Below are 14,601 nucleotides of genomic sequence, written 5' to 3'. Positions count from 1 at the left end.
GCACTGGCAAAGCAAAATTCAGAGTTTTAATCAACATCCAAATGAACTTTTTCCTACCTGACAGCCCAGCAAGTGTATCTTAACCCATACGTATTCTTTCCATACGGAAGACTAAATAAAGCAAGTTACACTCCCAACCACACATCAAGCCTTTTTTTGACTCCTTACCCCCCCCGATTCCTCTTCCACTTCTCAGTAACAAGGCCACATCTCTGCAGAAAAGCACCCCTATAGTCTAAAGTTATTACCTTGTTTCTGCTTAACCACTACACTTTATTTCAATACAAAGGCAGGTTTTTTAGTTTAACCGAAAAGACGGAACTCGCAAGTTGCTTTGACACAGATTAAATGTGCTGGCCCAAGGTTTACAGAGGTCTAACCTAACTGGTGAGACTTACACAACATTCACAGGCAGAAAAGGTGTTACTGTATTTAGAATGCCATTGTTTCCTGACAGCAGTGGGAAAAAAATGCAGTACCAGATTATTATACTCAAAGGGCATGTAGAAGACACCTACAGATTTTGCATTTTTATTAAGAAGCTTAACAAAGAACACTGTCCAAAAATATAAACCTAGGGAAGTGGGATCTTTCCCTAAATAGCTTTAATTTAGCCATGAAGTTACTTAAGTTCTATTCAACAACTCAGCTACAACGAAAAACAACAAAGTTTCAATTCCAATGCAGAATTATTGAACTAATTATTAAAAACTAAAGCAATGACTCAGAACTGAATTTTTAACTTAACTATACCATGTCTCTGGCAACTACTGGAGCAGAGACATCATAAGATATTAAAACCCATCATATGTTAGATTACCTTTCCTCTTGCTGGAAGAAAAGTGTGACACGTGCATTGAACTGGGTGTAAAAAGAGTCACTACACTGTCCTCATCAAAAAGCGCAATGACAGAGTGCAACAAGACTAAATTTGAAAAAAAACTACCGTTGTGACAGATTTTAAAAAACAAGAGTCTGCAAATTTAAATTATGACTATATTTGAGGGTAAATAACTTCATTGAGACAAACATAATTTAGGTATACTTCAGATACTTCTTTTGTAACTCACTTCCATATCATGTTTGCAAAAATCACACAGTGTATGCCACAAAAAACTTCTAAAAACTAAACTTCTGGAAAAGCAACTTCTTGCTTTTTGGAGGAAGAAAATGGCAGGGTTTATAGAAAGCACATTAATACCAACATTGTCTGAAAACTCTTAGATTTTGTTCTTAAGGTAAAAATGTATTCAAATTATACCAGTTAAACTGCACCACCCTGTTACTTCAGTTATTTTAGAAGAAAGCCATTCAAATCAGAATAATGTAACATTCAACAAACTGCCTTTAAATGAATTTACTGACACAGCAGTAAACACTTTCTCTCTAATTCTAACAAAAAGTTTGTGGACAGGTACAAAACTTGTTTACTATGGTCAACTGAAGTCAAAAGCTACGCTGTTCTTTCTCCATCCTATTTGCAAAGACCTGAACCTCAGCAAAGCTCTACTTTTGCACACTTACAGTGATGTTGGCACACTTACCCCTTAATAAAACTTAAACTAGTATTTTTGTTCTGTGTTTCCACACCATCTGTGTCACATAACTTCTGTCTATATCAGGAGTAGTTCTCCATGCACTCCCAGCATGCAGAAGGATGCAAGATACAAAAAAATTACTTACGAAAACAGATCAAACCATTGCTGTTTCGTGACAGACTCCTGACGAAGAAGTTTCAGAACAATCGGGCGCATGAAATCCCATTTGTCTTCAAACTGAAGTGAACCTTTATTCTAAAAGAAACAACAAAAAAGTATTGTTAATAAACAAGTATCTTATTTTCAGTTGTCTTTAAGTACTACAGTTTCTAGAGTTAACATAAAAATATTTTCTCAGGTGTCCCTCATAAGCTAGCATTTAAGCTACACCATCACAGCTGAACAACAGTTTTCACAATAAGTATTATTTTAAGAAGTGACAGAGCTATTATTTGTTTCAAAGAAACTGCCAACTTCTTCATTTACTCACTGCATTAGCTACAATGCAAAGTTCTAGCAAGTGTTCTTCAGCTGTTAGTGGAGTTATACATAGACAGCATGGATGATACTCGGAGCAGCTTCACTGTTCCAACCAAGACACCTGCAATGGAAGTCAGGAGGCAGTTTTGAACACATCTTCAATAAATTACCCTGATCACAATGGCAGCCAGGAGTCATGAATAGTATTGTGGATGCTACCATGTACCTTTTTTCTCTCACTGTGCCGCTGGCATCAGCAGCAAAGAGACAGGAAGGAAGCAGAGTAACGTAGGAGCTGCTGTATCGCAGACTCCCTTCCTGTGGGTTAACTGGCCACAAGGCCAAGCCTACCGCTGGTGCAGATAAAAATTATTTATACCATGCTGAAAAATTTAATCCAAGATGGATTTTTCAAATTTGTGATACAAATGAAGAGGAAAGCTAAAGAAATGAAGTACTCTCATATAATTCCAATTATTCTGAAAAATCTCACCACGGTATCCAGGCTAACTTCCATTATTCAAAAAACCCAAACAGCACAATAACTTTGAGAGAAAAATAGCAGTTCTGCCACATATGTTGTGATTCCAGTGGCTTAAAGCTCCACATTTTAAAAAGAAAAACCTGCAATTAAAAGAATACACTGACTGAGAGTCTGTGGCAGAAAGACTACAGGTTATCTCCAGGGTAATGTTCCAGTGCACTGTTTACTTTTGAACAGATCACAGTCTTGGCAAAAAATACTACATGTGACACAACTCACTTCAAATAGAGCAATTAATACAGTCTAACTGCTTGAAATTCTGATAAGTGCACTGTTCTGCAACTAACTAACATCTCTTCAGATAAACAAGCACAAGCAGCACACCACATTCCCTCAATCACCTCCTTTTGATTAATTTCTACATGGAAATTTACAATTAAATCTGTTATTTAGTATTCAGAATAAGCAGTTTGGCAACCATATTCCCTGGTGTTCTCAAGTGCAAAGATCTTCAAGCTATAAAGGTGCAACAGGCTATTTACACGCAGTAACTATTTTTACAGCCATAGCACCTGGAGGCTTCACAGCATTGTGGTAGGTACAGCTTTCATGGAATCAGCTCCTGCTGATAAAGTCCAAAAATCTTTCAACATAAAAAATAAAATAATTAATTGTTTGCCTATTCAGATAATTTTACCTATTCTTTTCCACTGAAAAAAAAAAAAAGTAATTTGAATGCATCGTCTTTGAAAATCATCAACATTCCCCTGTATAGAGCCAGCTTTACAATTATTTCCTAACGTTTGATGCGTTGCTCCAATCTTTCCTAGTCCCATGAAAACTGTTAGCTTCTACTTACAGATACTTTCGGTTCCAAGTCCCTCTTGGAAGGATCACGAACATAAAATATCTGCTACTGAGCAGTTAGAAGCTCCAGATAAGGCATTATAAAAAAAGTAAAAGCAACTTCCTCAAAAGTTTTCCTTTTGAATGAAACATCAGAGAAGAGCCCTTAAGTTTTTTTGGAACAGGTAATAAAAATCTGTTCTGCAAATATTGAGAAGTGCAATTCAGCCCTTCATCAAAAACAGATGAAGATAAAACTTGAATGCTCTATCTTCGTGAATAAGATTATTTTCACTGTAGAACATGGGGAGGAGGAGGACTGCAAACACAACTGTTTATATGATTTAGATTGTGATTACCTACCTAATCCGAAGAAGCACAAATGAAACTCAATTTCAGTTGTAAAAAACCCCTGTGTCCACTTTTAACCAACATCTACCGAATTCAAAAGAATTCCTCAAATAAAGCTTATCCTGAAATCTCACTAGACAAGTTTAGAACTTTGCTTCCTATACATGGAAGTACATTTTTTTCCACATTTCCTTCTTTATTCTTTAATTAGGCAGAAGATGAAATAAAATTAGAGGATGAAAAATCCTATTAAACTATTATTTAAGTTCAATAAACAATTCAGAGAAATACAGGATAAGCTGAGTTGGAAGGGACCAATGAGGATCATCGAAGCCCAACTCCTGCCCCTGCATAGGATCATCCTCAAGAGTCACATGACGTGTCTGAGAACATTGTCCAGATATGCTTCTTGAACTCTGCCAGGCTGTGACCACTTCCCTGGGAGCCTGTTCCAGTGCCCAAACACCCTCTGGGTGAAGAACCTTTTCCTGATATCCAACCCAAACCTCCCCTGACACAGCTTCAGGCCATTCCCTCAGGTCCTGCCACTGTCACTACAGAGCAGAGATCAGTGCCTGCCCCTCCTCTTCCCCTCACAAGGAAGCTGCAGACTGCACTGAGGTCTGCCCTCAGTCTCCTCCAGGCTGAACACACCGAGTGACCTCAGCCACTCCTCATATGGTTTCCCCTCCAGACCCTTCACCATCATCATTGCTCTCCTTTGGACACTCTCCAAGAGTTCCATGTCTTTCTTACCTTGTGGCACCCAGAACTGCCCCCAGCACTGGAGGTGAGGCTGCCTCAGCTCAGAGCAGAGCAGGACAATCCCCTCCCTTGCCCGGCTGGCCATGCTGTGCCTGATGTCCCCAGGACAGGGTTGGCTCTCCTGGCTGCCAGGGCACTGCTGCATCATGTTCAACTGGCCATTGGCCAGGACCCCCAGGACCCTTTGTGCTGCTCTGCAGCACCTCATTCCCCAGTCTGTCTCTACATCCAGGGCTGAACCATCCCAGGTGCAGAACCCAGCAATTTCCCTTCTTGAACTTCACCTGGTTGATGATTGCACAGCCTCTGATCTGTCCAGGTCTCTCTGCAGGGACTCCCTGCCTTCAAAGGAGTCAGCAGCTCTTCCCGGTTTTGTATCACCTGGGAACCTGCTTAGAGTCCCTTCCAGTTCTGTGTCCAAGTCATTTCTGAAGATGTTGAAGAGCACAGGGTCTAAGATGGAGCCCTATGGAACCCCACTTACGACAGGTCTCCAGTCTGACATCATCCAATTCCCTATAATGAACCAGTTGCTCACCCATCACATTATGTGTTTATCCAGCTGTGGGCTGGACATTTTTTCCAGAAGGATGCTCTGAGAGACAATATGGAAAGCTTTACTGAAATCAAAAAAGATTACAGCAACATCATCTATGCAGATTTCGGCTTCCATGACATTACAATTTTATACAGCAATTACAGGAAGAAAGGGTGCATTAAATACCACCTACTGTGTATTGTTCTCATTCATTAATTCCATCCCTATTAGTGCACAAGAGAAAACACATTTTATAGTGGAAGAGGAGGTCAAACAGTGGCAATTCTTAGTTGTTACCAAAGTCACACACGCAATTTCTGAGCAGTATTTCCTGGGCAGCTTTTCTTTCCTACTTTGCTTCCAACCACAGTTCCAAAGGAAAGGTAAACAGGACAGTAAGGCATACTTTTGATGAAATAAAATTACTCTACTTACCAAATCTTTTCTCAAAACACAGACTACAGTTGATAGCCATACCCTGGCTAAGTAGCCATTCTAGTATTTAAATTTTAATGCTTTGAAAAAATAACTCTACTTATGAAATATTTTAAAATTCACTTCATTAAATATGTTCACAAAGATTTAAAGTTCCATGTTAACACTAAACTTCACTTGAAATATATTCTACTTTACACATTATACTTTTCCCTGTTCTTCAATTCTATACATAAGCACTTTTACGTAACAGTTACAACAAGGCAAGGCAATACACCATGACCTTCATGCTACTCTCCCTCTGAACCTCAAATTGTCTCTTTGGAACTCTCTTTGCTGTGCACTCTCTTTATTTCAGGCCACACAGAAATTCAGCCCTGGGCTCTGCCAGATGCTCTACAAAGTACTGTAATAAAGCAGCATCCTCTAGGTCTTACCGTACATCTGATCTGCATCCGAGTAACGTCTTCACCTTTACGACTTCCCTGTTTTCAGACAGTGTTTACACTAAAGCCAGCTCACAGAGGGATGAAGTAGGAAATATGATGTCCTAGACGGAAACAAGCACTGTCTTGACTAATCTCTGCTACAAGTAGCTCTAAAAATCAGTGAAATGCTTGTAGCAAGCTTCTACCCAAAGCAGAAGAGTAGCCACAGGAAAAGCTTTTGTATGTAACTAACTAGCGTGCAACACTCTCTAGCTTCTTAAGGCTATCCTAAATGTAAACAGCCAGGAAGAAACAGACAAAATACAGATCTGGAAATATGTACTTCAAGTCAAAAAATTCAAAAACTTCAAATGTGTTTCTAATTGTCAGTGACAAACAGTTGAAACTGATGCAAAGGTAAGTAGTGATTCTCATTTCATTCAAGCCTAAGGAAAAACTGTTGCTTCCTTTGCTGCTACTTTCCTAATATCAGGCTCATGCTGGAGTTCATCTTGCAAGGATAGACTCCTGCGTTTGCTGGCAGCTCCAGTAAGGCTCTAAAACAGTGTCAAGATCTGCCAGCATGGATACAGCTACAGGTTCTCTTTGTGCTACAATAAACTGAGGTGCTTCCTGCTCCACAAACTGCAGAAAAACTCAAGTGTCTTCATGTCACATTGCTGAATTGGTTTGGAGCGTATCATCACTGCAAAGAGAACAAGATACAAGTCCTACAGGGCCCCTGAAATGAAGTACCCCACTTTAAAAATGTCACATGTGTGTTAAGACAAAAAACTCTAAGGGGACTCTGCTGCAAATGGCTTGGGCACCTACCACAAAGCCACTGCCTCAACAAGGGAGAGCAGCTCTGCTACAGGTAGGGAAGGCACCAGCTCACCCTGTAATGTCTCCTACTAAGTACTGCAGCATTTCCCTCACATTACAGTTTGTTCTGTCTCAGGATTCAAATATCTCAGGATTCAACACAATTGGTCATTCTAACTTGGCATTTAAAGAAGGTTCTCCAAGAATATGATTCTCACTTAAAAGAAGAATTTACTATTATGAAAATTGAGCACTTGTGGAGTTTAAATGATGCCCTCTAAAATTATGACAGCCAGTCCGCTTTAGATTCAGCTAGTATCTGTTAACAGAATCAGAAAGGAATATTTCACATCAATTTCTCAACTATGCAGAAAGCTGAACCAGGATGGGGGAAAACAAAAGAAAATGCTCAGGTACTGTTCATGATGGCAAAACTAAGAGCTGTCTATATCCAACTTAGATTTGATTATGCAGGCTTATTTGAAAAAGATATGGAAAAAACTTACAGATTTTAACACCTCTCCTTTCTTATCCTGGGATTTTTACCATGCCCAGACATTGGGGTTTTTTTCCCCTTAAAGATGAAAGCAGAAGTATGTTGGACAGACTCGGATGGCACAAGGCACTGCCAGGCAACACTGACCTGGAATCAACAGTTTGCTTCTCAGAGAGCACTCTGACGGGTGGAACTGGGGAACAAAGGACCTTACCTAGCTCTAATTCTCACACTGGTTTATCTTCTAGCATAAACAAAGTCAAATCACTGTATAATCTTTCCTTCTGTAATGTGGGAATCATACTTTATTGTAATTGGAAAACTCAATAATTAGTAAGCCAAGTGCTTAATAACACTCTGAGTGACCAGAAAGGCCTATTTTAGAAGATCTATTTCTGCAGCATTTTTTCTAAAACACACTGTGCATATATATCTTACTGTCAATGTAAAACATTGATGACTCAAAGCACAGTGGCAAAAACATGACTAGTTAACACAGAGACTTCAGTTTGGCCAGAGCCATCTCGCCTAGTCATGGCCTCTGTTTTAACTTCTTACTGCTCCTTCAAAATAGCAGAAGTGGAATGTTGACAAATCTTACAGGCCTATGCTTCTCCCATCTGCTGTGGGCTATCCTACCACGTGTGTCATCAAAGCTCTTGAGAAACCCTCAAATGTACAGCAAAGAGATGGGTCTAAAACATTAACAAGCAGATAAAACTGTCTGAGCCCTACTCTGAACACATGCTTTTCCACAAAAAAAGACAATTCTTCTTATGCGACATTATTTTTTCAGCCTGTGTTCTTGGGTTCCTCAGTTTTAGATTTTTAAGTATTTTGAAGTATTATCTGCTTAAATATCTAACCTCTTACAGGCATAAAAGTATACAGGAATTAATTAAAATTAATTTCAAGGAAGATTTTTTTAAACATATCTTTTTAATACAGAGATTTTGTTTTTTTTAATATGAGGAAGAAACAATTACTTCTCATTTCTTCACACTGAATGTCTCAGAGTAATAAATAAAACCAGCAGATTCAGGCTAGATCTATACATCCAAATTAGGTCAGGTTAATAAAACACAAGCAGCACTTCTTCAGGACCACACTGTACTACAATACATAGCGCTGAACATATGTTTATGCCTGTATTTACATATATTTTCAACTGTCAATTCCTCAAGTCAAGCAGGCAGCCTGCCCTGGGCCCATCTTAGCACTGTAGCTAACCGGTGTTGTAGAAACACTTACTGGAGGCATTAATAACAGTGGTTTCAAGCAGGCCCATCTTCCCTGTGCGGGCATGGCCTCAAAGGCCACACCGAGCCTTCTCCTCATACATACCGCAAAGATCAGGACAGGCAGTCCTGAGCTCAAACACCGGACTGTCCCACTGAAATCCTCTGTTCCAACCTGCGGCAGCTTGGGGTGACTGACATCTGCCATCAAACGCCGGGAAAGTGCTTGAGAACATATGACTACAAAAGCAAAGCTGCTTAACGTAAGCGAAAGGCCTCCGGGAGTTTTCCTTTGCAGGAAAACTGCAGTTATCAAAAAACTGGGACGCGGTGGTCACCCCAATAACGGCACCTGCCCTCAGCGAAAGACATTTTTCAACTCTTTGTTTAACTTAAAACTCATTTTCCGTACACCCGGATTTTCTTACATAAACAAAAAGACACCGTGCCCTGCACCTATCTGCACGACGCAACGCCGTTTCCCAACGAGGGGTGCTGGGGAAGGGAGAGCCGGGGGGAGGGAGCGCGGTGCTGGCAGCAGGCAGCAGCAGCAGCCGCCGGCGGGGCCGGGCCGGGCCGGGCCGGGCCGAGGCCGGCAGCCCAAGGCCGCTCACCTGCGGGGGGGCCCTGGGAGCGGCAACTCCGGGCAGCGGCACCCACGGCCCGACCCTGGCCCTGCTCCCGGCCCCGCCGCCCTGCCCGCTCCGGCCACCCGCAGGGCCGCCCGGCCCCGCCGCCTCCCCCCTCCTCCCGGAGGACTCGGCCGGGCCCCGCTCTCACCTTTAAGAGATTAGACGTCGCCATGATCCCCACCGCGGGGCCTCCCCGGCCGGCAGCGGCGGCTTCTCTGCTCGAGCTCGGTTCGGCTCCCACCGGCCGCTGCCGCTTTACATGGCCCCGGGCCGCCCGCCCGCCCGCCCGGACCCGCGGCGGCGGCAGCAGCAGCAGCGGCGGTGGCGGCGGCCTCAGCCTCCGGCTTCCCTGTCCCGCGGCGAGGCTCGGGGAGCTCGGCAGCGCTGGGACCGGCCGGACGCTCCGCACGCAGCCGCCCCTCAGAGCCTCATGGCGGCGTCCGCCCGGGCGGCGCTCGGCGGCCGCGGCTCCATGGAAGGGGCCGGGCCCACATGATGCGGCGCCGGGAGCGGCCCCGCCGCCCAGCGCTGCTGCGGGCCCCGCCTGCAGCGCCCCCTGCCGGCCCGCCGCCCGCGCCGCCCGGCGCCGCTGCCCTCAGGGCCCCGCGGGACGGGGCTCGGCACGGAGCCCGCGTTCGGCGGGACGGGGCGCTGTGTTTGTACGCGCAGAAATAGCTTGACTTCTAACTAACTAACCAACCAACCCCCGCAGTCCTGTCCCCGCGGGTGCTGCGGCAGCGGCCCCCGCACGCCCGGCCCGAGGGGGCGGAGAGCACGGCGGGCACAGCCCCGCACGGCCACCCGCACTAAGCCGTGCGCTGCCCTGCGCTGCCCTGCGCCTCCGGCTAAGCCGTCATGCTTCGTGCCAATTGTCACAAGGGTTCTGGTTACAGGATCAGTGCGTGTGTAAGTATCTGAAGAAAAGGCGTCAGGGGGATGTCCCAGGCTCTTCTCAGTGGTGCCAAGCAACTGGGACAAGAGGCAATGGGCACAGAAGTTCCACCTGCATATAAGGAAGAACTTCTTTACCGGGAGGGTGACCGAGTACTAGAACAGATTGCCCAGAGAAGTTGTGGAGTCGCCCTCACTGGAAAATTCAAGAACAATCGACACAGTCCTCTGCTCTAGGATGACCCTGCTTGAGCAGGGAGGTTGGACCAGATGACCCACGGTGATCCTTTCCAACCTGACCCATCCTGTGATTCTGTGATCACAGCATCTTTAGAGTTGGAAGGGATACACAAGGTTCATCAAAGTCCAACACAAGGGAATATTTAGTAGGAAAAGTTTGCATTTTAGGCACCTTTTGATAAGGATTTGGAAAATTTCAGGGTTTCTTTATATAAGACAGAGGCTCACTTTTCTCTTAAAACATTTAGCCTTTGCCTAAAGATTTACCATGAAGATAATTTCAGCAAGCTTTTCATGCAGGCTCAGAGCCCTGAGAGCTGATGCTCCCCGTTCAACCTGGCCTGCCCTGAGTCATTAGCATGGACAGTCACACAACTGGCCACCAGGGATGGCAGCCCTCCCTTCGCCTCTCCTGGGGCACATGATTTGAAGATAAATTCATATTACAAAGGATAGGGACCCTGAAGTGTAAGAAGAGCTGTAACAAACTATTTAAGAAATGTGTATGCTGTTGTGGATATTTTGATAATGCTGACCAAATGTGGCCTGCAGCCTTTTTAAGTGAATAAATTATGACAGTCATATTAAGGCCTTCTTTTAATTGAGAACTGAAAAGGAGGCATTGAATAATCTATTTTGACAAGGTTTCCATATTCCAAATGCTCCAATTGGTTTATTATTTTTTCTCTTTGTGGTTATTATATGTTCTATACTATCAATAGTTAAGTATATGGTATTTATTGCAGATGTAATGGACACAGATATACAGTTTTGCATATTATAAGTAATTATACAGTATAGATCTAATTGTATTATGCACTTTCTGTTGTACATATGTTCTACAAGAGTGCTGAAGTTAGGAGGCCTCCAGGAGAGGCAGTAAAATGTGTGCATTCAGCCTCTCCACTGCCCTGTCAGTGTATTACATTACAGGTATTTAAGTACCAGGTACAGGTAAATATTCTACAGAATGTGACATGGAGGCAGCCATTTCTTCGAGCCACTGCTCTATGAACTGATTCATTCTCTTTTGCCCAAATCCTTAAAAAATGTGAGCACTTCCAATTATTTGATATTGTTTGTTCTTTCATTTTACTAATTTCTTTTAAAATATATATTTGCTATTAATGACACAATTCAGTGATCTTCATAAACTGCTTTTGATACATAGATCCAGAAAATGATCTTCTATAGAAAACTTCATCTCAGGTCTTTTTGATGCAAAGCTTAGAGTACAAAATCACAACACAAATCATTAGAATGCTGTAACTGCAAATTTTGCTTAAACAACTTCAAAGCTAAATGAAGTTGGGAAGTTTTAAAATGCTAGGTTTGAAAATGATGGATTTCTCTGTATTTGCACTTTTCATCCAAACTTACCAAATGTTACCACAAAAAAGTGGGAGTAGCCAGGATGCAGGAGCACCAGTGTACTTTTCATGGTCTGGTCTTTTCTAAGTCCCCTTAGGCACCTAGTAGACATGACATAATATTTCTGCTGCTGGCCTGGATGGGTCATCAATGACTGTACTGAGCATGAGAGTTCGTGCATCCTGCCCAAAGATGCTCTGTGCAATAGTTGTGAATAGGCTAGCCAAGGAATAAAGAGAACTTGAACATCTGAGAAGCAGAGAGACAAGGGAACACTGGTACTTTTTACTGATATTAAAAATAGTGTGCATCTCACTTTGCATGGTTTACACAATGATTGTGATTGTTGGTTTGGGAGTTTTTGTTTGTTTGTTTGGTGTTTTGTTTTTTTCCCCTGAAGATCTGTGCATGAATTTTCTGAGAAGTAAAGCCATCTATGAGTCTTAAGGTTATATAGTATTTTAGTACCACTTCAGGGTACTTTGACAGTGCTCAGTGTTACATAATATTGTTTTATTTGCTTTAATTCTATTACAAATTGATTATTATTAAATTCTGCGGGTAATGAAGATATTAATTATTGATTGATACTACTTTGGCCTACAGTTTGAATCCTTTGCATGGATTGTAAAAGGCAGAGGGAATGACAATCCCAGACATGTACACTGCTTCAAAGTGATTTGCAAGGAACAGCTCATTAAGATCTGGATGATCAGTGAAATTAATACCATCATAATATTCTAGATGTCTTGGAGTGAACTGATTCCAGGCTTTGAATGAGTTGCATCAGAGAGAAATATGTGTTTCTATGATCTGTTCTAATGCCCCAAAACCAATAAGATGAACCAATAAGATGAACATAGTTTCTTCTAATCTTCACTTTGTCCATGAAGGGAAAAAACATGTGATGCTTGATTAGTCCATTTTAAACTCTTATCCCATCCAACTAGTTATATTCAATAGTTTTTTATATTAAGTTTTTCTTTCAGCGGGTAATTCTCTTTTATCACTGCTGCGGACTGTCAGAATGACCTCATGCACAAAATGTGATGTCAGCCACCAAAGACAATCCTTTAAAAGGGCAAGAACACTTAGACGTCTACCTCTAGCTGAAAAAAGACACACTGTCAGTGACCCTACTTCTCGTTTCCATACCAACGGGTAAGCAAACACTTCTGGTGTTTACTATCTGGGCTTCGCATCACCTTTTCGGTTAATAACAATGGCATTCTGGAGAAATTGCCTGCATGTGGCAGCAAAGATTACTGCTGCTTTCACTCAAAGCGGCACGAGGCTTTGCTATCTTAGCATCACCAGGACCACCTATCCTGTGCAGCTCAGTATGACCCCTTTGTTCTCGTGCCAACATTGTCCTTTGGCTTAAATAACCTCTCTCCCTGGTGTTTGTTTTTCTCTGATGTATTTTTTAGACCACGGTGCTATTCCCTCGTAGTTTGCCCACGGGAAAACCTTACACTTTTTATCCTGAGTATCACTGAGGATGGTGTGGGGTGGTGCAGCGTGGCTGTTTGCAGGCAGAACCTTCGGGAGGGTTTTATTGAGGCCAAATTCCTCCTGGGACGCAGAGAAGCACATGGCATGCGTTAGGCAGAATGTGGCCATTGTTCCTCACCCAAGCACAGTGTTGTGGAGAACTGCCGTGGGGAATTACATTGGATCTCCCAGTGGTTTTTGGACAGCTAGAAATCTACTGTTCCATTCACTATGTACTCGGGGAGCTACAGTTGGGCTGTGAAGCATGGCAGAGTGAAAGAGGATACCACGAGAAAAAACATGTTCTACTTTTCTGACACTTGTTCGCATATGCATCTCTTTTTCAGTGCTCAGTAAGCTTTGCCTCTCTTTTGTTTTAAAAGCTTTTCTGAGAATTAGACTCTTTTCCACAGAGAGTTGAGCAGAGAAAAATCCCAATAAAATGAACTGTGCGTTTCAATGGTCTGATTGATGGGATTTGAGACTTGTGTATTTTAAAGTTACGTCCTGGCATAGCTTGTTCTTTTAAAACATACAACACAAGCTGTTAGTCAGCAAAATTACTAAAATGATCTGCACAGAGAAGACTTTTCTCCCTGAATAATATGCAGTAATTATTTTTAAATGACAAACTAATATAAATTATTACTAAATAGCTGAACTATTTCCTTGGCATTGAAAACTTAACCAAAATGGACAATTCTCAAAAGTGCTGCAGAGCAATGCCAGCCCTGAAAAGTTTTTATTACTAAGATTATGACTGGAATATTTTCCGCAATTCCTCCCCTCAGTTTTAGTACCTTAATACTTAGTAACTACCTCTAAAATTTTCAACTATTGCCCTGCTCACTGTCATACCTTGGTGCCAGATATGTCTTCTGACAGCCCCTTCCTGTAGAGAAAACACATGGGGGGAAGGTGAACGTGGAAAAAGCCTGCAATGTAGACATTTGCTTTCTGCAGTGTAGACACTATGCAGTGTAGACACGGTGCCAGCACAGTTATACCCAACCATTCCTGCAGCTGTGCCACAGAGGTAACCTATCCTTAGGAAGTGCTGGAGTTAGGGAGTCCCTAGCCTGCATCTCTGTGCTGACTCCAGGTCCTTGGTGCTTTCCTTCATCCCACAAGTCCCACTACAGTGATGGATATTTCTACAGGGTCTTAAGGGCTCTGGCAGTGGTTAGTCTCACTTCTCCCCCAGGGCTGTGCAGGGATTGAAGAACTTATCTTTGTCCTCCTTCCAGCCTCATCTTGCGCAGCCCTCTCCCTGGTGACTGACTTTATTGCTACAGGAATCTCGGTTTGTCCTTCCACAATTTTCATGGAGCAGGAAAACTCAGTTTGCATAGTTTGCACAGATTTGAAGCCACAGCAGTGAGGAATGGCAGTAATTGAACTATAGCTGAAATGCCAGTTTCTTTACCTAGATATTGCTTTTATTTACAATGCACAGATTTTGTGTTTGCTGCTTCTACTGTTACCATTCTGTAGTTGCCCTTCAGCTGCAAGGTGAGTTAATCTCAGTTTGAGCTGCCCCTCTAGCCTG

The 14,601-nt window shown here is 42.7% G+C and overlaps 1 protein-coding gene across 1 annotated transcript in view; it reads right to left on the bottom strand.

Moving 5' to 3' along the window:
• Positions 1-9,322, bottom strand: part of CUL5 (cullin 5) — a 30,595-nt gene extending 21,273 nt beyond the window's left edge. Inside the window, exons 1-2 of the mRNA XM_040054835.1 lie at positions 9,205-9,322; positions 1,684-1,793 (exon numbers count right to left, since the gene is read on the bottom strand). Coding sequence (XP_039910769.1) covers positions 1,684-1,793; positions 9,205-9,228 — 134 coding nt within the window. The 5' untranslated portion in view covers positions 9,229-9,322. The remainder of the gene's footprint in view (positions 1-1,683; positions 1,794-9,204) is intronic.
• Between the last annotated feature and the right edge of the window lie 5,279 nt (positions 9,323-14,601).

This window comes from Hirundo rustica, chromosome 2 (genome assembly GCF_015227805.2).
Source record: "Hirundo rustica isolate bHirRus1 chromosome 2, bHirRus1.pri.v3, whole genome shotgun sequence".
NCBI classification, from domain to species: Eukaryota; Metazoa; Chordata; class Aves; order Passeriformes; family Hirundinidae; genus Hirundo; species Hirundo rustica.
Note: the sequence above shows the minus strand (reverse complement) of the source record. Positions and strands in the feature narration are given on the sequence as shown.